General features: G+C 44.6%; 1 protein-coding gene across 1 annotated transcript in view; it reads left to right on the top strand.

Moving 5' to 3' along the window:
* LOC147751304 (uncharacterized) overlaps positions 1-26,733 on the top strand; it is a 538,297-nt gene that overhangs the window by 356,815 nt on the left and 154,749 nt on the right. Inside the window, exon 11 of the mRNA XM_086938187.1 lies at positions 25,897-26,105. Coding sequence (XP_086794313.1) covers positions 25,897-26,105 — 209 coding nt within the window. The remainder of the gene's footprint in view (positions 1-25,896; positions 26,106-26,733) is intronic.

Below are 26,733 nucleotides of genomic sequence, written 5' to 3'. Positions count from 1 at the left end.
AGCCGAGGTGAGTCCTGTGGTAAATGTCCTCTCCACTGCTCTCCTTGGATAGACTGTACTATGACATCATAGAATGCCTGGGTGTCCCTCTGGCTCTCAGTGGCTCTCTATAACTTACTGGGCAGTTGGTCATCTGAGGCTGAGCTGCTAACAGCTGGCTCCTGGTGGGGTTCTACTTATCTACTCTTGTACTTGTCATCTTGGAAAGAACTTACTAATAAAGAATCCTACATACACAGTGGACTGTGCATCCTCATTTACTACAGTTTGGCGACGTTTTAAGAAGGATGAACCTACGTGTGAAATAAGGAAGCTTTTTGGCTATTGATTCTACAAGGAAAAGAACTAAAGACATTTTGGAATTTTAATTAAGCTGAAAGGTAACGCCCGGCTGACCCCACCAGTGTCCTGTTTCACCTTGGACAGCCTGCACCTGGGCGTTTGTTTGTGAAGGAGCTGATCACTGTGAAAGTACAATTGTCTGCTTGCTGTCATCTGGATTGTCACCAGCAAAAAAAAAAGCGTCTGAAACTCGTCTGGCCTGATCACCCTTTTGTTTTTCTTCGACCGTTAAGCCTTGACAGTTTGCAATTTGGTCATGTTTGGGTATCTTAACACCATGTGATGTGCCCACTTTCACAGATCAGCCCAACTCCAGCAGTTCTCTTCACAACAACTACCTTTGACTCAAGGACCATTCCTGAGTCTTTCTTTTTATGTCAAAGTCCACTCCTTGTGTTTGCAACGTGTTTCAAGCCTGCACCTCTTGCCCTACGTGAGACGTCGTGGGACATCAGCACCGTAATTTGTGCAGCTTTACGGAGGTTTGGTGCTCGTGTATTGCCAACAGCGCCGACATTTGTCTACTTTTACCCTGGCTTTGTACTCATGTTTTGCCCACTGCTGTCTGTTATGGGAAGTCCGATACCCCTTGTCTGCCGTTCTCGACTGTGTGGAGAGGAATACGAGCAGCACTGGTCTTAAATTACAGAGGCACGTCGTCCGCGTTTGCTGAGGTACAGTTTGTTATATTTCTTATTTTTACAGCGTTGCATTTCTCATTCTCGCTGCGCTACGCTGGACAGTTCAACGGTCACTTTGTTTTTTTAAAACGGGTGCGCAAGCTTGGTCACGCGCTTAATCCTTACCTCGTTGTCGCGAGGAGCACCTCAGTGGCCATTCTGACGTCTGCCTTTCTCAGCTGCTTCTACGCCACCTGCTTACGCTTGCCCTAACGTGCCGAGAGCCACCCTGGGCAGCGTATCCTGCGTGCCGCCATTTTGGGTTTGTGTTTTTTTTGGGGGGGATCGTCTTCGTTTCTTAAGCATGTAATTTACACGCTCTGCCAACCACGTTTTTGACGCTGTGCCAACCGCGTTTTTCCTCAGTGCAACGTTCTGGGCGACATATTGAACATGACCAGTCTCAGTTCCACAGAGTGCACAACGGAGCTTTTGTCTTTCCTACCCTGGGTGAGAGTTTAATTTCGTGACTTTTATGACATTTTTCAGCTTTTGCATTTGGATGCTTTCAAGCTTTCTCTACATCGCTGGGTGCATTTGACACTTGCCATTTCCATGAGGAGGTGTTTACTGGAACCCGGGTGAGACTTCGCTCACCGGAGCTTGAGTTACCTGTTGTTTATTGTTATAGCTCTTTTCTTGCTGCATGTTTTGCCTGTGTCAACACTCTGCTGCATGTTTGGAGCTTTACAATTTCATTGTTTTCACAATGCCTGCTTTGTTTGTTTAGTTGGGGTTGTGTGGGCGGTTGGTATAACAGCACTTTGAATTTGTCTTTGGACCTGGTGTTATTTTATGGGTCAGTGTTCTTAGGTCATTGTTGTTCTGGTGTACCCTGTCGTTGGTCAGGTAGTCAATGCCCATGTTTGTGTCCTTGGGTTATGCAGAACCGTATCTGGATGTTAGAGGTTAATGGGTGAATTTGTGTTTTTGTGGGTAGTCAGTGCCCCATCACTGTTCCCAGGTTTACTATCCTGCGGTGTACCCTCCTTAGGGGATATGGTGTTTTTGTGGGTAGTCAATGCCCAATTCCCAGGTTTATTATCCTGCGGTGTACCCTACTTAGGGGAGGTTGTGTATTAGGTAGGTTTTGTATTTGTGGGTAGTCAATGCCCATTTCCCTGGTTTACTATCCTGTGTATTAGGTAGGTGGTGTATTTTGGGTAGTCAATGCCCCATCAGTAGGTTGTGTATTTGTGGGTAGTCAATGCCCATTTCCCTGGTTTACTATCCTGTGTATTAGGTAGGTGGTGTATTTTGGGTAGTCAATGCCCCATCCCAGTTCCCAGGTTTATTATCCTGCGGTGTACCCTACTTTGGGGATGTTGTATTTTTGTGGGTAGTCAACGCCCCATTTCTATTCCTAGGTTGGCTATACTGTGGTGTATCCTACTTAGGTGAGGTTGTGGTTTTCAAAGGGTCAGTACCCTGTGTTGTTTTCCTTTTGCGTAGAGATTGTTAAACATCATTTAGTTTTGACACTCTGCTTCTATCTAGGTCTACCTGCCTGAGATTCGTGGCCAAGGGTTTCATGTCGGTGCGACTTTGTAAGAAGTTTTGTCATTATTTTTCACTGTCACTTTGTTTTGAAAAGGGTTTGTGTCTACGCTCGCCTTTGTTTATCAGGGTTTTTACTCCCTTTTGTGAGCATGACCACCTTTCTTTGCTACTTTGGTTCTCTTCCATTTTGAACCATGCTTTTACTCTAAGGGAAGGGGATGTGGCATATAGTAGCATTTAGTTGTTTTTGTTTATTTATAATCTAGCATGTTTTTGTATCTATTCATGCTAATGTTATCTCATGCAGTACTTGTTGCCTTTAAAGTACTTTGCCGAATTGTTTCCTTTTCTGTTCTTTCTCCATAAGGGAAGAGGATGTGTGGTAAATGTCCTCTCCACTGCTCTCCTTGGATAGACTGTACTATGACATCATAGAATGCCTGGGTGTCCCTCTGGCTCTCAGTGGCTCTCTATAACTTACTGGGCAGTTGGTCATCTGAGGCTGAGCTTCTAACAGCTGGCTCCTGGTGGGGTTCTACTTATCTACTCTTGTACTTGTCATCTTGGAAAGAACTTACTAATAAAGAATCCTACATACACAGTGGACTGTGCATCCTCATTTATTACAAGTCCCCCTTGAGGCACCCAATGGAAGGGGATGTATGGGAGGCCTGAAAATGACAATGAATACATGAAGCAGGGCCTTCCAGGCATGGCCAGGAGTCACGAGCACAACCCACTAAAGGCACAGAACGGAGATCCAGTAAGGCCTGGGCTGAGTAACATACCCGCTGTACTGTGTTCAACCTGGTACTGACTTGGACAGAGTCCATGGCCCCTGGCCCCATCCGGTTGCGGACGGGCGCAGACGGGCCACTCTTTGGCTACTCTTCGGCGTGTCTTCGGCTCCCCTGTGCGCAGACGCTGCGCGCTCGGGATCAGACGAGGGCTAAATAGCTTTGGGGATGCTACCACTAGGGCACTAACTGCTCCAGTGCTAGACCGGAAGTGCCTGGCTCTCCCTGACCCGCCCTCCACGCAACTGTACTAGCTACCGCGTCGGACTGGAGTGGGCAGGAGTGGTGATCGAGCCCAGGCTTCCAAAGTCACACAGTGAGTGCTGAGCCCCCCTTCCAACTCCAATTACAATGGCACAGATAGCGTGTCCTGACAGCAGGCAACATAAAATAAATTCCAAGATACAGCTATTCCATTTTTAAAAAAGCGAGTGAGTTTTAAAATTGTCTATCAGTGATTTTTAAAATGCAGCATGAACACAAGGAGCACAAATCTTTTACCTGGGACGAACAGCGGGTCGGGGAAGACACTGCCACCGTCTTCCCTACCTACCATGTTTCCCTGACTTGAATGTTTCGCAAGATTTTCGGTATGTCCCCTCATAGCTTCGACGATATCTCCCCTCCCAATGCATTCTCTTATTTACACGTGGGGCCACCTATGTCTTTCCGGTAGGGTTTGTATTGTAGCATAAATTGCTGGTTATAGGCCCTTCTTGGTAGTAGTTAGTGAATAGCTTTTCGAATAGCTTTTCGAAATGTGTTGGTTCCCTCATCCCCACCTCCTTGATGACTAGGGGTAAACACAAATGTCGCAGTTGGCAGTGTTGAAGCCTATCATTTTCTGTGATTTTGAACTCTGTTTTGCACTGGGAGAATCTATTCATCTTCTGGCTGTGTAAGAAATCTCTCAGCATCGTACAATCACCCTTACGTCATGTTTCTCTGGTTGAAGTCAGGGCTGGTTTGAAGTCCAGGTTATTCAATAGTGGTGTAAAGGGGGGAGGGAACAAACATCATTACGGTGTGGTGTCTCGTGACTTTATGCAATACCCCTGACATGGGCTTTGTGACATCCGAGACTTACGCTACTTTGGGTCTTGCAGACTTGGGTGACACAGCATGCCCCAACAGGAGCATTTCCGTGGGGCCCAGTGTTTCTTGGTCTCATGAAGATGCCCATTCTAGCGCCACCTAGAGCTGAGTTGTTACATTATAAGTGTATATATTCAACAGCCTTAATTCCACACTCTCATGTGAGCTATGAAGTACCTTTCTGGCCACTTTGAGTTTATCTTTCTGTCAAAGGAAATTATCAAAAGCCCTCTGTAACTGTTGTAGATCTTGTTTGGGAATAAGTGTCTGTATTGCCTGGAATAGGTACTGTGATGTAGGGGCCATACAGAGGTGGGCTTCCTGGGGCGTGCAGCTGGGTGGGTTACCAGCCGGCTTCTATGGATTGCTGTAGGGGGAAGGCCTAACTACGCCACGGCAGCAATACGGGGACACTTGTAGTTGGATGCTAAGTCCGCGCTGTCAGCCATGTGTGCTGACATCGCCGTTTATTTATAATCCCTGGTCTGAGCCCGGCCCAGGGATTTGCTGGTGCAACATTGTAGTGCAGTGGCCGGGAGGCTCACCACATCCCATTTATCCCACAGAACATGTGAGGATACCAACGGTATTAACACAACAATAACATTAGTTACATTTTGTGGCCGGGTCGGTTCATCTCTCGACGGCTCAGTTTTGCCTTCATCGTCAGCGCAGGAAGTCTTGCAGTCGAGTGCTGGGTTTGGGGTTCTCGGATGCTTCTTCCCTCGGATCCGCAGACATGGTGGTGTCCGCCGCCTGTCTGCCCAAGTCACTATCTCTTCCTTCCCCCCGAGAAGCTTCCATCTTCAGTGTTTCCTTCCGGCAGGACATCTTCACCCTCATGCCATTCCACAGGCTCAGATTCCATTACTCTCCACGCCGGATTTGTGCTTTTTTGAACCATGAAGCGTTGCGTGCAATTTGCTGTGCACCTTTTCTCGCTGTGACCATCGACCCTTTGACCTGCACCACCTTCCTCAGCTCCATTCCCATTGATCACTAGTGGGAATGCTGTCCCGTATCCCTCACTTCATGAGTAAATCACTGGGAGCACACTTGGGGTACAGTGGGGGATATTGCGATACGCTCTTCGGAACCTGTGCAGGCAATTCTCCACGATTTCAGCCTGATCCATCCCAATCCATAAAGCCTTGTTCAAAGTCCTTATAAATCTTTCCACATCACTGTTAGCCTGAGGCCACTGAGGGGTTACACGATGATGCTTGATGCTGTGCCGACTCAAGTCTTGCCCCCGAAATGGCGGACCGTTATCGGTGCGTATCTCTTCGGGCATCCCCAAGAGTGCAAACAACTTCTCCAGAATGGGCTGGATACAGTTAAACCCGTGGACGTGACCTCCTCGACTACTGAACATTTGGAATGGCTGTTCACTATTACCACGGTGTGCCTCCCATCAGGAAAACTTCCAAAGTCCAGATTAACCTGAGCCCACGGCACTAGACTAGGCCCCTCGTGATGATGGGAGTTACGGGGGAGCAGCTCCTGTTATCAAACAGGCATGGCATCCTCGCACATTTTCTTCTACCATGCCTGGAAACCACACTTTGGACCGCAGACAGGCCTTGGTTTTCGCCACTCCCTGGTGACACTGGTGGGCCTGGTGGGCCAGGTCGACTGTTCTTTTCCAGAGTTTTGCTGGTATCACCAATCGGGCGCCTCAGAGAATTAGGCCATTGCCGGATTCGTTGAGCTCTTCGCGACACCTCCAAATGCTTTCCCGGTATTCTCGTTCTTTTTCTGTTAACTGGCCTGCCCCTTGAAAAAACCACTTCCATTGATGGTCCCGGAGTGTCTGCTTCACAGCCTGTAAACACCCATCTTGTTCAGTGGCTTCCAGGATCTCTTCCAGCGACAGCGCCTGTGAGCACGCCTCTTCCATGATCTGGTGTATGAACGATTCTGTGCCTTCGTCCACTTCCCCCTTGCTCCCGGCGTGTAAAGCTATGGGGTGCTTTGACAGGTAGTCCGCGGGATTGTTTGCACCAGGGCGATACTCTACTTCTAACCTGTAATGTTGGATCTGGACAGCCCAGCGTTCTATTCGGGTAAATGTCAAAATGCTGGCTGGAACTATGCCACCGTGGCTCCTTTGAGCAGTGCATTTTTGATGCCGTTTAAAGCTAGTGTCTCTTCGTCTGTCCATTGCCACAGCACATTTTTCTTCATCAGCCTCCTGAGCGGTTCTGACAGCGCTGCTAGGTGTGGGATGAAATGGCCACATTAGTTAGCCATCCCCAAGAAGCTTCTGATTTCCGATTGTGTCTAGGGAATGGCCGCTGCTCGGATTGCCTCCACCTTCGCCGGGTCTACCTGTCAGCCTTTTGCTGAGAACCTGTATCCAAAGAATTCGACTTCATTGGCATGAAAGTCACACTTTACCCTGTGGAGTATCAGGCCCTGTTCGACTAGTCTCTTTAGTGTCGCTTGCAGGCGGACATGGTGCTCCTCTTGTGATTTGGAGAAGATTAGAATGGCGTCGCTGACATTAATCACACCCACCAAACCAGACAACGCTTCTCTCACTGCATCCTGGAACACCTCGGCCGCTGATGATAGCCCAAAACTCAGGCGTTTGAACCTGCGTACCCCTACATGTATCGAGAAGGTTGTTATGTATCGACTCTTCTCCACTAACATCAGCTGATGATAACCTGAGTTCAGGTCAGGTCCACCTTGGAGAATAATTGCGCTCCGTTGATGTCCGCCACAATTTTATCTATCGTTGGAGTGATGTGTCTCTCTTGGCGTATCGCCTTGTTGGGTAACCTCATGCCAACACACAGCCGCTTGGCTCCTGACTGTTTGGGTTTTGGCGCTATCACCAGTGGTGACACTCAGGGCGTCGGCCCGGACACCTTTTAAGTCACTCCCTCCTTTTACAGACACTCCAGTTCAGCCTCCACCAGCGGACGAAGATGAAATGGCACCCTGCGGTGTCGGAGAGTGACTGGCTTGACTGTTTCATAGATGTGAAGCTGGACCTATACTCCCTTCAGGCACTTAAATCCCCTGAATAGCTCAGGAAATTTCACCAGCACCTCCTCCACTTGCTACTGATGTATGTGTATTGCAACCATTACTTGCCCCAGATCCTCAGCGGTGTGGCAACTTAGCAGTGACCCAGCTCTGTCGCAGGTAACATAGAACCTTGTGCATGTTGCTCTGTCCCAATGTTTACCCTCAGCGTCAATGACCCCTTGAAGTGGAATTGGTGTGTGTCCTCCATAGGTAAGTATTTTGGCTGTAGTCAACATCAATTGAGGCCTGGGTTAGCTCTTTGTATTGTTCTGCCTCCAGTGTGTTTACTGATGCACCCATGTCAATGAGTGTTTGTATGCAATTGTTTTCTATCCATATCTGACATAACGGCAGTGGTCTCCTGGTGGTATTGGCTCCTCGAATGTTCGGTACCACAAATACGTTGTCCTCGTCTTTGGCTACCGTTAGTTTCTAACACCTGCTATCCAGACCCTCCACCTCCTGCACAGTTTTGGCGCTCCTTTGGAATCTCAGACCTTTGGGCCCACTCACCCCTGCTTTTCCCCCTCCTTGGCACATCTTCACAAAATGTCCATATTTGTTGCACTTGAGACATTTTCGCCTTTGCGCTGGGCATCCTCTCTGGGAATGAGTTGCTAGTCCGCAGTTCCTGCACCCTGGCTTGTTCTGTCGTTCCTCCGTACTTGTGTTAGGACCCGCCCCTCTGGTGTACGTTTTCCTGATAGCGTCCACCCTTTCCTCCTTGATAGGGGTCGGATATAAAGGTTGGGCGTTCAGGGATCTCTTGGCCAATGCCACCTCCATCTCTTCAGCTCTGACGTCCACCAGCTCGTGTGATCTTCCCAGGACTAGAATGTCATCTAACGATATTCCTGGTTGTCTTAATATCAGCTTCCGCAATTCTAGCGACTTGCACCCCATTATGAGTTGTGCCCTCATCTCGGATTACCGGTCAATTCCAACGCAGGTACTCACCAACTTCCTCAGACGTGCAAAAAACATATCAATTGACTCGTTGTCCTTCTGTTTGGCCTGGCAAAGCTTGAAGTGTTCAAAGTCTGGATGGACCTGCGGATCAAAATGCTGTTTTAGGGCCCTTGCGGCCTTTTCATAGTCTTTTCTGTCTCCTGTGTCCGGTACGTCTTGAAACAGGTCGTAGAGGTCATCTCCCCCATTAGGAGCATGGTGGATGGCTTGACGGCGTTGTCCGTCTCTTTAGTTGCCACGAAGTAGTTCTCCAGTTGACCTATCCATTTTCGCCACTGTGGCGCCGCTGTTGCCGGGTTCCTACAGCTGGCTAAAGTCAGGGAGAGCTTTTACTACCATCCATCCTGGCCTGCCCCCAGTAGCTCCAGCCTCCTAGGGCGCTGCTGCTGCTGCTTGTGGCGTGGACATGGCCGCCTCAGTGCCACTGTTGCCTTGCAACCTGGCTTGCAGAGTCGCGCTTCCACTCCACCTGCTGTCTCTGGTTGTCGCAGGCTCCCCTCTGCTCTTCTCCTGGCAGGGACTCCTAAATCTGCTCTGCTTTCCACCTGGCAGGAATGCTCCTCACAGCCCTTTTACCTTTATTCAGGGGCCTGAATTGCTGCAGAAGGGTCCAGAAGGTCTCCCCCTCACATTCGGCACTTGTCCTGCCTTCGAGTCTGTTCCCCTCGAGCAGGCTGGTGCTTCAATCGCTCTCTGACCTTTCACACATGCGCGCCACACTACAGGCTGCACACGCACCTCCGCTGGGCCGCGTGGCCGCCGGCTTCACTCGCAACCCTTGTTACAGCCCCTTCCACCACCGCAATGCGCGCATTTGTCTTACCACGCTCTCCGCCCCTCCGGGCCTCCGGATACGATCCACTGCGCACCGGCAGCATTGAGCCGCAGTTCACCTCTCGTGCCTGCCACCAATGCCGATCTGCATTGCGGTCAGCGGGCGCTGGTACGCACGTGTGGGGCTGGCACCTCCCTCGTCGCCAGTCTAATGTTGGGGGCATACAAAGCTGGGCTCCCAGGGGCATGCGGCTGGGGGGGTATCAGCCGGCTTCTATGGATTACTATGGGGGAAGGCCTAACTACATCGCAGCAGCAATAAGGGGACACTTTTAGTCAGATGCTAAGTCCGCGCCGTCAGCCACGTGCGCTAACGTCACCATTTATTTATACTCCCTGGTCCGAGCCTGTCCCAGGGAGTTGTTGGTACAACATTGTAGTGCAGTGGCCGGGTGGCTCACTACAGGTACAACAGACGCGAAAGAATGTCAATTTTTAACGTGTTCATCCGGCCTATCAAAGAGATGAAGAGATGGCTAAATTAATTTTTAATTTCAGTAAAAAGGGTATGTAATTTAATTTTTATAAGTCCTGTAGAGTGGTTGGGATCTTTATTCCCAAGTATTTAATGCTCTTTGTAGTCCAATTGAGAGGGAGAGCCTTTGCGATCCCCAATCTAATTTGTCTAGACACTCTCATCCGTATTATTTCAGATTAAGATATATTCATTTTGAAGGAGGCGATCCTCCCGTACTGTTGCATGAAGTTCATAGTCACCTTAGTGAATATTGCGGTATCTCCCAGGGTCAAAAGGATGTAATCTGCTAATAGATGTAATTTGTGTGCTACACCCCCAAACAGCTTTCCACTTACCTCCGCAATTTGTCTGATAAATTGTGATAAATAAGGGCAAAAAGAAGTAGTGAGGGGCGCATCCCTACCATTCTCAAAGATCCTCACCATTGGTTTGTGATATATTGCCCATATAATCCTTTGCACAAGGGGTTCCATCCCAATCTTAGACAGCACAGCTTGAAGGAAAGGCCATTCAACATGGTTGAATACCTTCTCTGTGTCTATCCCCAGTATAACCATGGGTGTCTGCTGGCCTTCACAATCAAATTTAATACCCTTCAAATATGGCAAATGTTTGGAAGTATTTGATAAATTCTGACTAAACAGAGTCTATTAATTAAGGGATACAGTGTTCTACACTATTAGCCAGAACCTTCATATTCATATTAATATCTGAATTCAGGAATGATATGGGCCTGTAGACCGCACACAGTTCTTTGCTCTGGCCAGTTTTGTGTATTAACGTGATGTTGGCGTCGGTCATTGTGTTGATTACCCTGCCTGATGCCGAAAATCAATTGAAAAGTCCAGTTAGTTTTGGGGACAGGAGAGAAGCAAAACATTTATAAAAGATATTTGTCTGGCCATCCAGACATGGTGGTGTCTGAAGGGAGGTTTTTAATTGCCTTTGCCTAACTTCTACAGTTCTTTCCTTTTTCAGCTCCAACTGTAGAGCTCATGGGAGGACTAGTAACTGTATGGGCTGCAAGAATTCTGTTATCACCTTTTGAGAAGGGTCCTGCCTCTCGTCCAGGGGGCTGTAGCAATCGAGAAAGGCTGCCTGTTTTTCCTTTTCAGTCTGTGAGAGTGTGCCCCCTATACTCCTAATGTGAGGTGTGGATGTACTATCTTGTGCTCTCCTCAGTTGCGTTGTCAGTGCTTATCTACAACTCTCTTGGATATTTTCTTCTGGGCTGTGCAAAAAATGGTGTCACACAGAGTTTATTTCTCATTAGTCTTGTGTCCTTTGCCAGTAAGTTTCTTGTATACATACTTTATGTGTTTTCAACTACCAATGGCCTTTTATCTGTCTTTTCACTAGGGAATGTAATAGCCTTATGTTCCATGTAAGTAATATAACCATTGGGTCGCTTCAATAGGAGCCCCGTGGGGAATGCATCTGCCAACACACTGAACTGTGAACTACCGTCTCATTTATAGGTCTTGCATAGACAGCGAATGCATTGTCGCAAGACCTATAGTAAAGACAATATGTAGGGTAATTTCTCCTTTCGCTTACCATTGGTTGATTCTTGCATTGGTCTTCTTATCTGGCTTATGGTTGGCTTTTGATCCAATACATCACTTCCGTTTTGTCTCCGTTTTGCAGGAAGCAGCACCGACCAACTAAAGTCTAGTTCCGCAATTGAGACTGTCCATGTTGTAACATGAGCAAGTCTTGTTCCATTATGTCTATGGCAGAGGATATACTGCTGTCCAAAGAATAAATTCTGGATGACAGAGTTGTTAACCCATTGTCAACTACAGAGAGAGCTTTCTGTAAATTAATACGATCAATTTCTCGTACTCGTTCTGCAGTTTCTATTTGGGTGACTTTCCATGTTTCGTTATTAGCAGCGTAAATACCGACGTATATGAAACGTTTATGACGTTGTTTGCGAGGTCCTAGTAAGAATTCTCTCAAATCAATGCCATCTTTAAGTAAAGTTAAGTGTTGTTTTATATCTGGGAGTGCGGATTTTTGTAGCCACTCAAGGCACAGTTTTCCTACACTGTAAGTTGTTATTATTCCTGGATGTTGTCTCTGGATATATCTTGGACCTGGCCTAGTTACTGTAAACCCTCGTGTCTTGTTCAGGAATCTATCTTGACAGTTATTCGTGTCTGTGGGCCAGATTAACCATTTTTTCCAATCAGGATTAGTTCTGTTTTGTTGTAAAATATAATTTATGTCTACCTCCTCATCTGTAGTTCTATTACTATCAACTATGGGCTTAGGTATGGACGGTTTGTTTTAGTCTTTTATCTTAGCCAGGCCAAGGCAAGATGTCTGTTGAACAGTTTCATTTAAAAACAGAATTTGTTCTGGGATGATGCATGCTCTAAATAAGGGTTCTAAACCTTGCACCTGCCAGTCTTTTGTGCCCCAAACAGTTTTTGTCTCAATGTTGTCTTTCCAAAAGTCAAAGCCTAGTGAGGACAATTGAGCATAAAAGGCCGCAGAATAAATTTGCTTAGTATTAGTCAACATACTTTTCATTCCTGTCTTATTAACATTTTGAAAGTAAAATGTTTCTGGATTTGTGACATTAAAACCTGAGAAGTATGGAAATTTTTCATAAAATGTTTTAGAGCTACCTTTTGGTGGCTTTGGACAATGTTCCCATTGGTTATAAGTTAAAACATTTCTAGGGTTTGCAGATTTGTGCAAATAATAGTGACCATAATGGTTAAAACAATACATTTGTACATAATCTGATGAACCTTCTAAGAATTCATGTTTTGTAAATGTTGCTGACATTTCTAAGTCTGCCATCATGGTATTAACAGTCTCAGAGTCCCAATCATCAGAAAATGTACAAAGGTGAAACAAAATCACTCAAGGAAACCTTAAATTGGAGTGGAATCTTCAACAGCTCCACCGGACCATGAATTTCATAGTCAGTTGTGTCCCATGCTATACCACCTGGTGGGGGAATGGCTGTGATGTTTACTGATGACAGGTCTCTTTGCTCACGATGAGATGATTTGTGTGGCTTCAGGAGCAAGTTGATGTTCTTACTTGCTGTGTCCATTTTACTATATTTTCCATCTATCAGCTTTCCCAAACTTAAAACAAGAATGAGTCAAAGTAGGAAAAAAAGTACACCTAACACGATCCAAAATTCAACCCATGGTGAAACCAGATACGTACTTGTAAGCTAGTGAAAAAGTTGAAAGTTTTTGCTGGCGTTATTTCGGGCTCACTGGGATCCTCAGAAAACGTATCAAAGTTCATGAAATAGCCAAAGGCAGTTCTGTCAATTGTTGGTATCGCATTCGGATTATTTGAAATCGTTGGTGCTGCTTGTTCCCTTGACATATTAGTATAGTCAGATGCTACATCATTGTAGACGGGAGTTTCTTGACAGACTGTTATTTGGGTTTCAAGAGGCACAAGTTCCATGGCTTTGTTGCATAGTCCTTCTTTTTGTACTGCAGATTCTTCAAAGGTGATGATTCTCTCAGTTTGAACCTTTTGGATATTAGCAAGATTTGGTCGTCTGCTACATCTTTGGAGTCCACTGGGCCTACTACTTATTATCGGCCCCATGGTGTGGTTTTACCAGGTCAATTGATACGGACCGGTTCTCCTTTCGTCCAGCAAGGGGCGGCAGTAACACTGTTCTTGATCCGTGGATTGCTAGTACAGGTACTGGTTTTCTGTAAGAAGGCCCAAATTCCTTCTTATCCCCTATTTTCTCTCTGACCAGATCCCCAATCTTTGGAATCCAGACAGGTCTTGCTGGGACAGGTGGGTTCTCTTCAGTGGTCGTTGGCTTCTGTATGGTGTTGCTTAGACTTCTTCTTGTTTCATTTGTAAAACATCCAAATGGTCTTTGATATCAAAGGGTTTTTGTTCTACCACTGAAGTATGATGATCGAGGTCTTCGACTATCATTCTAGTACTAAAAAAGGATTTCATATGGAGTGATTCCACCCAGAGAATATCTTGGCAGATTGTTAAGACTACGTTGGACACTTATTAGATGTTTGACCCACCCGTCACCCGAGCCTAATACCTTTACTGTTAGAGATTGCTTTATGTCACGTTTTTTTCTTTCCACAACCATATTTCTCTCAGGATGGAATGGACTAGAGTACCGCAATGCAACGCCCAAGCTGGCCATGGCCTCCTTATAAGCTCGAGAGCTAAAAGCAGGACCCTGGTCAGAATGTAGCGTGCCGATTGCGTCTGTGCCGATAAAGACTCGCAAATCTTTTATAACTGTTCGTGCATCAGCCGAGTGCTGAGGCCACATCCAAATGAATCTTGAGCAGGAATCCACTGCGACTATGATATATTTGTAGTTACCATCCCTCTGTAAGAGACCACAGTGGTCCAGGTAAACACATGCTAATGCTTTATCTGAAATTAGAAGGGGCATCTGCGCCGGGCGTTTCACTGTTGAAACTTTCATTTTCTGGCAGATTTCGCAATCCAAAACATAGTTTCTGGTCTGTTTTCCTCATGTGCGGCCACCAGTATCTTTGCTTTAATAACGACACTGTGGCAGAAACACAGAAACACCTGCGTGTGCAGAGGCAAGCTCTTCATGTGCTGCTAAGATCAGTCCTAATCTGTGTTCTATGTTTGGAATTACCCTATCCCCCACTCCAATGATTCGAGCAAAAGGAACATTATTTGCATCAGTTATATACGAGTACTTGAGTGGAAAGCCTTTCGGTAACGTTTTACCGCTGTCTTTATTGGAAGCGGCGACTACCTGCATTATTTCGCTGTCTATTTTTGTTTTTGAACGAGTGATTGCAGCTACGGAAGTTGTTTGCACAGCTGCCTTCGCGGCTTCATCAGCCAATGAATTCCCTGCAACGTGAATGCCATCACGCTGATGACTGTGTATGGATTACGTGAGTCTTTTGTAGTTCTGTCTGTAACAGAACTACTTGTTCCCAAAGCATTTTATGCTTAATTGTGCCACCTTTTGTGTCTTTGAAACCGTTTTGAACCCAATTCTGCAAGTATTCATTGTAAGATTAGACACAGTAATACGAATCACACACTATGAGTGTAGGGAATTCGCGATCGGTATTTCCGAGCGCCATCTTGAAAGCCTGTAGTTCAGCTCGCTGAGCTGTACAGTCTCCAAGAGATTGAGTTTTTGTGACCATAGGTCTGAATTTACCATCGCGCCAGCGACCTTTAACAATCGCACACCCTGCACTATAAGCTTGTTTACCCCCAATTGCGGGCTGTGCTGATCCGTCTGTATAAATTATACATCCGTAATGTTCTAGAGGCAGAATCTCAGTGGGCAGAGGACATTCTTGTTCATATTTTAGAAATTCTTGAGTTTTCAAGTAGGGGTCAAAAACGTATTCAACGTCTGTTGCAGCAAAAGAATTAACCCATTGTATCCACCTTGGATGTAAAGCTTTTGCATTCGGAATGCTCGGTTTTGTCACTGCCTCTAAGGCAGGTACAGAAGTAACGACTTTTATGCGTTTTCCCTGTGCGAGGGCTCTCTCTTTTGCTACTGCAGTTTGAACCGCTGTCAGAATTTTTTTGTTGAAGTGAATTTCATTTCGTCTTGTGTGTACAAGTGTGATTTGTATGCTATTGGTACCTTTTCACCTTGATTAAAGGCTAATGATGTGAATCCGCATCTCCCTGGGATGATTCGGATTACAAGGTTGCGTTCGTTTACGCATGTCTGTAAATGGGTTGTTGCTAACATGTCTGTTTGCACTGAAAGCAACATTTCTGTGTGTTTTTGAGTCCAATTAGTAGGTTTGAAAACAGGTTTAATTGGTCTAACCCTTTCTGCGTAATTCAGAAGGTAAGTTTTTCCAAAATTCAGGAAGCCTAGAATTGACTACGTTTTTCAGTGTTTTTGGAGGTTGGAGCAGCGCACATTTCTCTAAAAAGTTTGCTGCCAGGCTTTTACCTTCACTTGAAAGTTCGTATCCTAAGAATAGTACGTTGAGGTGGGCAATTCTTGATTTCTTAAAATTGAATTTGTACCCTTCAGAGGCAAAGCCAAGTATTATGGTGTTCACCCTGTTCAAGTGCCTGTCAAAGTCGTCGTCTCTAAGATAGATGTCATCGAGATAAGATAATGCCTCATCATCATACGTTTGTAGTAACTCTGTTACTCTGTCTGAAAATAACCCTGGACTATTCTTGAATCCCTGAGGGAGGTGACAGAAGTTAAAGTTACGCTGTGTCCCCATAATTGAGAAAGCGGTCAAGTACCTGCTTTCAGGTGCGATATTTTGACAGAAGAAACCGTTTGAAATATATAATGTTGTTTTATATTTTTTGCGCACAATGTTGTTCATCAGCGCTGCACTGTGTGCATTTTGTACTGCAAAGGTTTTTCAACAAGAATTTAAATATCTGTAGTCCAAAACTAGACAATATGTATTGTCTGGTTTGGAGACAGGAAACAAAGGATTGTTCATGGACGAGGTGCATGTTTCAATCATCCCTTGGTATTCAAGTTGATCTAAGATCTCCCTGACCTGTTTTTTAGCTTCTTGCTTAACTGGATACTGCCTCTGAGCAGTGGGTTGATTTTTTAACTGGATCTTATGGTGAGGAGAGTCCTCATCCCATTCCACATGATTTTTATATAATGCTGGAGCCTGGGCCACAGCCCATTTTCTGGCATAAGTGTATTTTTTATGAATAGCAATATGATTGGAGAAGGCTGGTATAATGATCTCTTCGCCATGTGGGCACTCCCTGACAAATTCAGGTGGCCAGTCTTTTTCAGCCAGAAAGATGTCATAACCCTTAGATAGTTTTTCCCAAAAGAGTGCTTTTATTTTTCTAGTTATGTCCTCCTCTATCCGGAGTGCTACTTCATATAACCTATCGGGTACACTAACCCTGGTATCAGCAGTTTCAACCTGAATGTATTCATTCAGGTCCACTGTCTCCAGATGACCCTTCAGGATCTTGCGAGCTATGGTAACTTCTGCTGCGCTGTCCAGCATTGTCTGGGCCTACTCCCTGTTCTTGAGTTGTGTCCTCAAGATCCTCGGCATGTCTGATTTTTAGACTTGCTACCTTCTTCTTGGTGAATTGAGTTTTCTTATTTTTTGGAACGTGTTGATCATCTTTGGACTTCATGTGTTCTTCCTTGTGTTCTGACCATCCTCTTCTTTCGGGTTTCTGCGAAGAAGTCTGAGAGGTACGAGAGGAACGTGTATCAGTATCTTGATATCTATCAGGTTTTCTCAAACTATCCCTATTTCTGAGGTTATATCTCTTTTCAGAGTGCTCTTTTTGAGGAGACCTTCCTCTGGATTGAGAACACTTCTCTTTAGGAAGTGTCTGTCTAGTATTTTCCCACTTGTTTTTAAGAGTAGTGAGAGTGTTTTTAATAAACACTTTTTCAGGATTTTCTGTTAGTTCGAGCTTTACTGGTTTCCCACCCAAACTATCTCTACCTAGTTCTTCATAGGATTTTTCTATTATTCTGGCCAGTTCATATGGTTGCTCAGTTACATCAAGTTCTTTTAGTTTTTGGCGGATTGCCACGGATGCTGCTTCACCTTTAATATTAGCTAATATTATAGCTGAGACCTGTTTGAAATCCTTCAGTAACTTCATACCGAGATTTAAAGCAGGCTCTGCCCGTATTCATTTTGAATCTGTTTCAGGACGTCTGGTATCACCGCCATAGACGGTACACCATGAGTTTTTGTGTAGATTGCGCCAAAGACTGTACCCCAAGTGTCACAGTCCTCCAGGTGTGGTGAGATCCCCATTGGTAAATAGATTGTTAGAATCCTGTGTTTCTCATGAGGTGTGCTATCGGGAAATACTGCCTCGATCTGAGTAATTTTTTTGGGCTATCCAGAATGGAATTTGTTCCCTTTTTGGGTGTAATTTACCAATGACTGATTGTATAGTCTGTGGTGTAATTTTATTTGTGTTCCCTTGATGACGGGTTCGTGGTGGAATCCTGATAGTCGGTTGGACTGTTTGAGTCCGCATGACATATTGTACCAATTGTCTAAGGATTTATTTAATTATTTCAGCTGAGCTAACAGTTCTGCATCTGACATCCTTTCAATGTCAGGATGTGGTGTATAGATGGCTAATACCAGCCATGCTGCTCCTGGTCTACCTAGTAATGTGATTTTGATGTTGTAGGGCGCGTTTAAACCAGAGCTGATGCTCTTGGTAAGTTAGTGGAATGTCAATGTCCTCGAAAGGAACGTATTACGCTGGAGGTTCCTCAATCTTGTAGAAGTGGAACACATGTGTTGTTGGATTTGCTTCTGGGAAGATGATCCATGAATAGAATACCTCTATCTGCTGATATTCATGTGCCTCTATGACAAATAAAACCCTACAACCTCTTGGTGATAGGCCACTTTCTATAAGTTTTATAGCTATTGTTTTCCTTACGTTTTCTGGGAGGATTATAGCATCCGCGTTATTTTGTTGGAAACCTGTAACTTCTAAATCCGGTCGGTTTGCAGACGCTGCAGTCCCACTGGCCCCGGGATTATCCCCGTCGGCTATTTTGTTGAAAGTTTTGCAGGGCAAGTTTCAAGGAGACAAAGATAAGGTGCACAATATTTTTGGAACACTGTATCCTACAACGTTGAACAAAACCAAAAACTAATACATAGGATTTTTCGTCCTACTCAATTATGGCAGATATTTTATCCTTTAACCCACTCCAGACGTCCATTGGAGTATTTTATGGGAAAAAGGGGTCTCTGTGAAAAGTACAACTGAGTTACTCTAGTATCTAGCGTCAAATTAGTGCCTTACCAAATGTTGGGTGCCATGCAGTGTAGTTCATATATTCCCAATGGGCTCTGCGCATTGGAATAATATATCCTATAGATGTGACGTAGGACTTATGTCTACTAGCTCTCTATCATATATATATAACTTAATTGTGAGTGCCAGCTACCTCAGAGGTCACAGAGTGTTGCTAATCCAAGCAGCAAGTGTGCTCCCGCCATGCCATAGCAAACTTGGTTTGCATTTTGAAAGAGAGAACACGAAAACCTACTCTCTCTTTTAAAATGCAAAGCGGAATGCTTTTCCCCACGGGAAGCTGCATATTAGCAGTTCCCCGTGTGGAAAAGTGATGGTGGCTTCCGAAGGACGCAAGGAGCTGACTGGGACCGTAGGGACATTGGGCCTCCACCCACAGTCCCCATTGTTGTATATACACCCATGGGATGGGATCCCGAGAAAGAATACAAATTATTAGTAGGTGATATTTTTTTTACGGTAAAATTAGGAGTCTGAAATGGGCATATTTACAAGGACAGCATTAAAAATTTCTGGTGTAAACCTGGGCTTCTATTGGAATTCTCACGAATTCTCAAAAGCCTATTATTAAGCCCCTTATGGCCTCACTGCACTTTCCTAACTCTAAAGCGATGATAATTTTAACGCTGTTCTTGTAAGTATGCCCCAAATATCGCGAGGAATCCAGCAATAATTCATGTTCGCAAGTGAAAAGCTTGTAAACATAAGACTGTGGACTTAACATATCAATCCACATCGCATATTAAACATGCTTAAGTCTACTTCAGAACAGATGTTAGGATCTGACATAAACCGAAATTACCAAGAGTTTTGCTATTGGTCCTCAAATCCAGGGCTACCTTGTAAATACAATGCTGTCGTCATACCTCCCTCTTCCATGTTATATTGTCATAGGAACACCTAGCTTGCCACTGGGAACGCCTACATTGCAACTCGTTGGAGATACGAGGCGAGCCGTTAGCAAAGCGGCAGCTAACATTAGCGTTGCCTAGTAAATATCGCGATATAATTTTCACTGCATGTTTGGCTTTTTTTAAAAATTGCGGCGAAATGGCACTTGTTAATATGCCCTCAAGTTTGCTATGACAGAGCGGGAACCTCGACTCCCGGCCTGCCGTAGCAAACATCAGTGTCCCGGGGGTAGGCACCCCAAGACACAACAGGAGCCGCTCCTGGGGGGTGGTGTTCCCCAAGACTTTCGACTGCTCCAGAAGGGGGACCACGTGGCCCCCCTCCCAAAATATAAAAAGACCCAGAGGGTGGTAATCCCCGGGCTTAGACGGACCTTTGAGCTCCCTCACCCATTTATTTTGTAGCACCGAGAAATGGCGGTACCCGGGCTACAGAGCCCCTCTGAACCCACATCAAATGTAATATTTTAGATTCCTGGATTTGGCCCTCCCAGGTAGCTATTTTTTTAAACAAGCACAGGAGCCCGCGCTTAGTTATTTCTTTTTACGGCGGATCCATGCACCCAGCACACCTTTCTCAGTTTTTTCACCCAACATTTTTTTGGGGGGGGCCTATGGTTCCTTGTGGGACCCCCCTAAGCAGGTCTAGAGGGTCAAAAAAAATCTAACCTGCCCCCTTTATACGTTTTGAACACTTGTTCCACCAATTTCCAGATCCTCGCTTCTACCAAGGCACAAAATGGCTGCCAACACTTCCTGGTTTCGAATGTTGACAACCACTTGACAGCCAATTAGCATTCAGCGTGCGATCGGTACGGTGCGCTTAGGGTGCGCTCAGGATGCGACGATCCACCGCGGCCATAGATATATATGTACTTTTAAATGTGATTTTCTCAGGAACTACTGGACGGATTTACATCATTTAAGCAAAAGGCACGAGTCTGAACCAAGCTCTTCCTCTTTGCCAAATTTTGTGTAATTCCATTCAGCAGTTCGAGCTGTAGCCACGATGAACGGTTCCTATGGAAAATTGCATGGGGAAAACACATTTTGGTACCCCCCTTTTTCCTTGGCCCCCGCTTCACGAATCACCCCGAGACTTTCAGGATAGGAGCGGAACGGAGCGCCCCACTAGTTTTGAAAATTTTGCGAAGATTCGTCAACCAGCGCCAAAGTTATTCCAAATAGAATGTTTCAGATTTCCTATGGAAAATAGATCCTAATTATAACTACCTACTGGCAACCGCCAGTAGGTACTATATATATATATATATATATTCGCACAAACGTGTGTATGTCCAACTCATAGTGATTCGATGTGTAAAATTCCTCCAATTGTCTCGGTCGATAACAGAATTCTTTAGTTCTTGTGGATTCTTGTTTGCATCGTTCTTGACAGCCTCTAACCACTGTGATCTTGGTCTTCCTCTTTTCCGTTTTCCTTCCATCGTTCCCAACACAATGTTTTTTTTCCAGTGACTGTTCTCTTCTCATTATGTGGCTTACATAGTAAGCTTAATTCTAAATAATAATTATTCTTATTATTATTGTTATTATTATAAAAAAAAGAAATGAAATTCACTGAAATAAAACAAAGGTTGAGCAGAGTTGCACAAATATATGGTAGTAAAATTGTAACTTGCTTTATATAAAAATAAAAAAAATCACTGAAAAAAAGGTTAAAGTGGAGTTAGCAGTCCAATGCTATCCGACTTTGTGAGGATTTCACTGGATAAAGCCTTCAACTTTGTCTTCTGGAGGATTTCTAGTTCCACAAAAATGACTGACTCCAAAGGTAAAGTCTTTGAACAGGTCAACCCTCAAGGCTTAGCTGGCCTTCGGTGCATTGCGGTCGGCCTCCATTTGTTTCTAGGTCCCGATCATCCACACACATAGATGTTATGCTGTTTCTTGGTGCTTTATAACTTACGTTAAAAAAATTCCTACATCTTAATTGGATTTTAATAAATTTTGTGTATTTTTTTATTATTAAAGATTTCTTGCTGTTTAAGTTGTGGGTTTACACTGTGCTGTGTTTTGACTCCTTGATTGGTCTGGTCCTGCTAAATACTAAACATAGTTCCATAAGTTAAGCCTGTCTGCTCTGTGCATTATCTACCAGGGGTTGAGTCAAGGTTTATTTATTGGAACTTTGGGCCTTATTATGAGTACAATGGGCCTGGGACCGCTGTACTTGTAGTGGCTGTCCGACCACCACTGCGAGCCCACCCGCCGTATTATGATGGTGGCAGTGGGACCACCACAGGACTACCCCCTCTGCTGGGATCCAGGATCCCACTGTGGTGGTGGTGCGTAAAGGGGCCTGAATATGCTGGTTGGGCTGATGCCGGCCTTGTCAAGCATATTACGACCTGCATATCCACTGCCCTTTTCATAGTGGGAACACCGCCAAGAAAAGGGCAGTGGATATACAGGTTAGAAGACCTTAACAGAGCCCCCAGCTGAATTTGGGCCTGGGGTGCTTGGGGGGAGGCATGCCCAACATGGTGCATGCCACACTGTGCAGGAACATGCTGCAAGAACCCTCACGACGGCGGTATGCTGTTAAGGCTCTCCTATGAGCCTAACATAGCGGCCAATGTGAGACCACTGCCGCAGCGCCCACCCTGGATTAAACTCATAATCCAGCGGGGGCTCGCCATGGCGGTCTTCCTGGGACCACCGCAGTGGCAATCTCATTGGAAGACCACCAAAGTCGTAATAAGGTCCTTAATGTTTAGCCTGACAAGATTTTGGGCTTATTGTTTGTGAATGACTTACATCCTTTCTAATTAATAACCCTTTTTCTTACACACTGTTCCAAGACAAATTCAGGGTCTCCAATGCATTTGTGTGGTGCAGCCATGCCCAAACGGGGATTCGAACAGTTATGAAGCTGGGTCATGGAAATTAGATCTTGAGCCTGATCAGCACCAAATGTTCCTGGTGTGAGATTTCAAAACTCCCCTGAGACTGGAGAAATTTTATTTAAACAAACAATTACGTATATTCATTCCTTTAGACGGTCTTTGAATCTTCCAGAATATCTGAAATGGCCTCTGTTATAGCGGGCAGTGGTTTGAAATTAAGACTCAAGCTGCTAGAATATGCCTGGCAAAATGTAAGGTTTTGCAGTTGTTGTCCGGCAGAGTCTGATGACAGCCTGCCCTGCTGCCCAGAATGTTGTTCTGCTAGTACACAGTCAAAATGTAGAATCAGAACTTAGGCTCTTATTGCGATGGTGGTCGGTCGTACTGCCGACCATCATCGTTTCGGGCAAGGGACCGTCTGACAATGTGTCGGCGATCTCACCTGCCTGATTAGGAAATGCTTTTTAACAGTGCTTCTTGTGCTGCGGCCCAGAAAAAGGGCCATAGCTCAGGGTGTAGTAGGAAAAGGCACTTTCTGCGCATACATGCACTGTGTACATGGATAAGTGGGGGCACTAAATGTGCCCCCCAGCCACTTAGCAGTGGCCCACGGGGACAGGGGCCCACCAAGTCTGTTTCGGTCTGCCTGTTTATTGCAGTGGGACCGTCATGAACAGGCAGTCGGAAAGGGATAGCCTAATTGCCACTCCATTGGAGGGTTAGGAATCTGACCGTCGTCCCGACGGGATCTTTCATCATGTCGGGTGCTGCAGTCCTACCCCCGATCTCTGAGGTCCACCAGCTGCATTGTAATGCAGCGGTCAGACTGGTGTCTTGGATGGCGGGCTGCCATCGTATTGAGGGCCTAAATTCTGGAGGGAAGGGGGAATGAGAGAAGAGACAGTGAGGAATAATTGGTCTCCTCATGCTCAACTTTCGCATGGTTCAAAGCTTTGGGATTTTGTTTTTCACATGCTGGATTTCTCGGGCAGTTTATGCGTAACACAGCTTTCATGTATTTAGGGTAACGTTACCTCCAAAGATGTGGGGGTAATTAATTTTTTCGTTTTTTAGAAACAAATTCCTGCTTTCAGAAAAAACAAAAAAATGTAAGTGGTGGACGGCCATTGGAAATGACAGCGACTGCCCACTGTTGATGCTGTTATAGAAATGGTCATAACAATGGTATACTATTCTTTGTTTCTCTGTATAACATTGCACCGAGAACATATATTATGATCAGTGCAACTGCAGTTTAATACTGTCATATCATATATAACAGAACAAGTAAGTTTATGTATGATATTGTCACATCATATGTGATGTTACTGGTGATATCAATTATGTCTGCTTTGGTGTTGTGTTAAGTCATGAGGCGGACATTGGCAATGGGGGAGTTATGGTGATGCAACTCACTGTTGTTGGCAAATGTCAGTAATTTATAGGTTTTAGATAGTAATCAAAATGGATATTTAACTGCAATGTATTTCTGTGAATTTTCTGCATTTTATTAAATATTGTGAGGTTACTGATCTCAATATCTAACAATAAAATTATTTTGGTTTTGTTATGTTTACTTTCAGCCAACCCCCAAAGTGACTAGCTTCAAAGGCTTTAAAATCGCACTCATACACTTAAACATGCGCTTAGGCAGCAAATAGTGGCATAACGAAACTTGAGGGAGCCCCCCTGCAAAGTACACAGAGGGCCCCCACAACCCAGTCAGAAGCTCTCAGGCCAGGGCCCCGCCGCCTGGGCACAGTGCCGAAGGTATCCCCCCTGCACTGCAGTCCCTGAGGGGCTAATGTCATACCACTTGCAACAAAGCAAACATACCTACACACACACACAGTTGCAGGCACACACAGTCACCCAGACATACATGTGAACTCCACAGCATACAGACAAACACACACTCACTCTGCTAAACACAAAAACGTACCTGGGAAAGCTCATGATTTCTGACTCCCCCATCCGTCGACAGCATGATAGAGGTAGGACCGGAGTTTTCACCAAATCAGAAGGTGGATTAGGGTTAAAGGTAACAAGGTAGATCTTTTTCTCTATTCGAGGTTCTGATAGGACAAGAGGGTGTGTGATTGACAAGTCCTGAAGCACCATTATCCGACATTCTGCACTGCCTGACTCTAGTGCAGCATGTCAGATATGTATTGTGTCTGGGTAAAGCAGCAGTGGCAGAGCGAGGTAGTTGGGGAACTGTTACCGACTGAGAAGTAGCAAAACAAAAAATACCATGCAGAGAATAATGGAGCATGAGAAATACAAAAAGTCTGATGCTGCCAACTGTGGTACTCGGGAACCATTTTCAAGTCAGCTTAACCTCCTGTAAACACAACAAAGCCTGAAAACTCACTAAGAAAAAAGTGAATCTGACCATATATAATGTAATCCGGTACTCATGAAAGTGCTCTAATGCCCTGGGGCCCAGTTAACGCTATTTAAGAATGCAAAAAGCAAATGAAAGCAGGTGAAGAAATGAGTTCATACTAATTATATGCATGCAGTTACAAATAGAGCCTTCTGTTGTCTGGCTGCCTAGAATAGGCCTTTACTTCCTCAAGAATATTGCCTTCACATGTGTGAATAAGTCTATTTCAGTGTCAAGAAACACAGTGGTGTTGCCTTTTCACTATGTATGTGGATAAACTACATTTGAGTATGATCCTCTTAGAAAGCCTATAACGTAAATATCAATTGTGTATGTGTTTTTTATACGATTTTTGGAGACGTTTGTTTTGGCAAAGACGCATTTAAGATGACACACACTGCCTACTAATCATAACATAATTCTGAGCCTTAACCTTGAGCTAGAAGAATGATCACAGAGATAAAGGGACACATGTTTAAAACAATTTTGCATTCGCAAACGGTGTGAATCGCAAAATTCAACGGTTTGAGATTGCAAAATAGCCTTTCATGATGTATGAAAGGCTTTGTAATCTCAATTGTGGGTAATATCAAAAATTGCAATTACCTAAAATTGCGACTATAAATAGGGAATTGCAAATTGCAAATCCCTTGGCACATGTACCAAGCATTTTCTAAATGCAAACTGTGCATTTAGGAAGATGCTATTACCATCAACTTCAAGGCAGTGGTAACCATGTGCACATTTTGAAAAATGCATTTTTCAAAGTTTCATGTAGCGCGCAGTGCTCTTTACATGTGCACATTTATTGTTTTGGGGTGCTTCAGGGGGGCCTTAGTCCCCTGGGTACCATTGGCTTTGCATTACCTAATTTGAAATTACCAATCAGGTAATCACAAATTAGCTAATGCAAAACCATTCACAACTATGGGCCTGAAGGCCTTTAGGAACAAATAGAGCAGTATTGCTTAATAATAGCGATTACCTATTTACCGAATCGTTATTTGGTAATATTAAGGAATCTCTAAATCTTTGGTAATCCCTTACACACATAGCATTTTACGATGACCTAATAGTGATTCGGTAAAAATTGCTTTTTGGTAATCGCAAAATGCTTTTTTAAAACATGTGGCCCATACTCTTTGGAACATGTTTACAGTTTTAAATATAACAATTCTTTTCAGGTGTCCATGTTAGAAATCTATAACGAAACAGTGAAAGATCTCCTTTCGAAAAACATTGGCGACCTTCTGGAGCTAAGGACTCAAGGGAAAACTGTCACGGTGCCTGGACTGACAGAAATTGAAGTTACAACAGAAGCTGATATCAGAGCAATCATGACATTGGGCGAGAAGAACAGAACCGTTGCATCTACGAAGATGAACACAGAAAGGTAATTAAGGAATTAACCCCTCTTAATGGCACCAGTACGATAAAAATACTACCTCATGAATGAATGTGTCAGGCTACTTACTGGACTTGTTGGCTTATCAATTTAGGGCCTTATTATGATCTTGGCGGATGGAAAAGTCCATTACAAACGTGACAGACATCCCGTCCACCGTATTACAAGTTCTATAGGATATAACGGACTTGTAATAGGATGGACCAAATATCCGTCACGTTTATGAGGGAGTATCCCATCCCCCAAGATTGTAATCAAACCCTTAGTTATGATGGCCTCTGGTGTTTCCAGACTGAAATGTTCATCCTCCATTTGAAAGGCACTCATTCTGATTATTTTTTGTCTCACATTTCTTGCAATAAAGGAAAGACGGGAAATACCCCGAGCTTATGTACTATTTTAACTTTCTATAAACTAGCTTTTGACATTAGAAGATGACACAATAGAAAATATAAGTCTTTTGTTATGCGGAATGGGGAGCAGAAGAAAAAGGGTATTCCGTGTCAGAGGGATTTAATGTGTGCTATGCATCAGAGATGCCAAAGGATCTAATTTACTGGCCCATTTTGTTGTAGATATTGTCACCAGTGAGTTGGCTCGAAGAACAGTCCAGTGA

The sequence above is a fragment of the Lissotriton vulgaris genome, chromosome 1_1 (genome assembly GCF_964263255.1).
Source record: "Lissotriton vulgaris chromosome 1_1, aLisVul1.2, whole genome shotgun sequence".
Taxonomy (NCBI): Eukaryota; Metazoa; Chordata; class Amphibia; order Caudata; family Salamandridae; genus Lissotriton; species Lissotriton vulgaris.
Note: the sequence above shows the minus strand (reverse complement) of the source record. Positions and strands in the feature narration are given on the sequence as shown.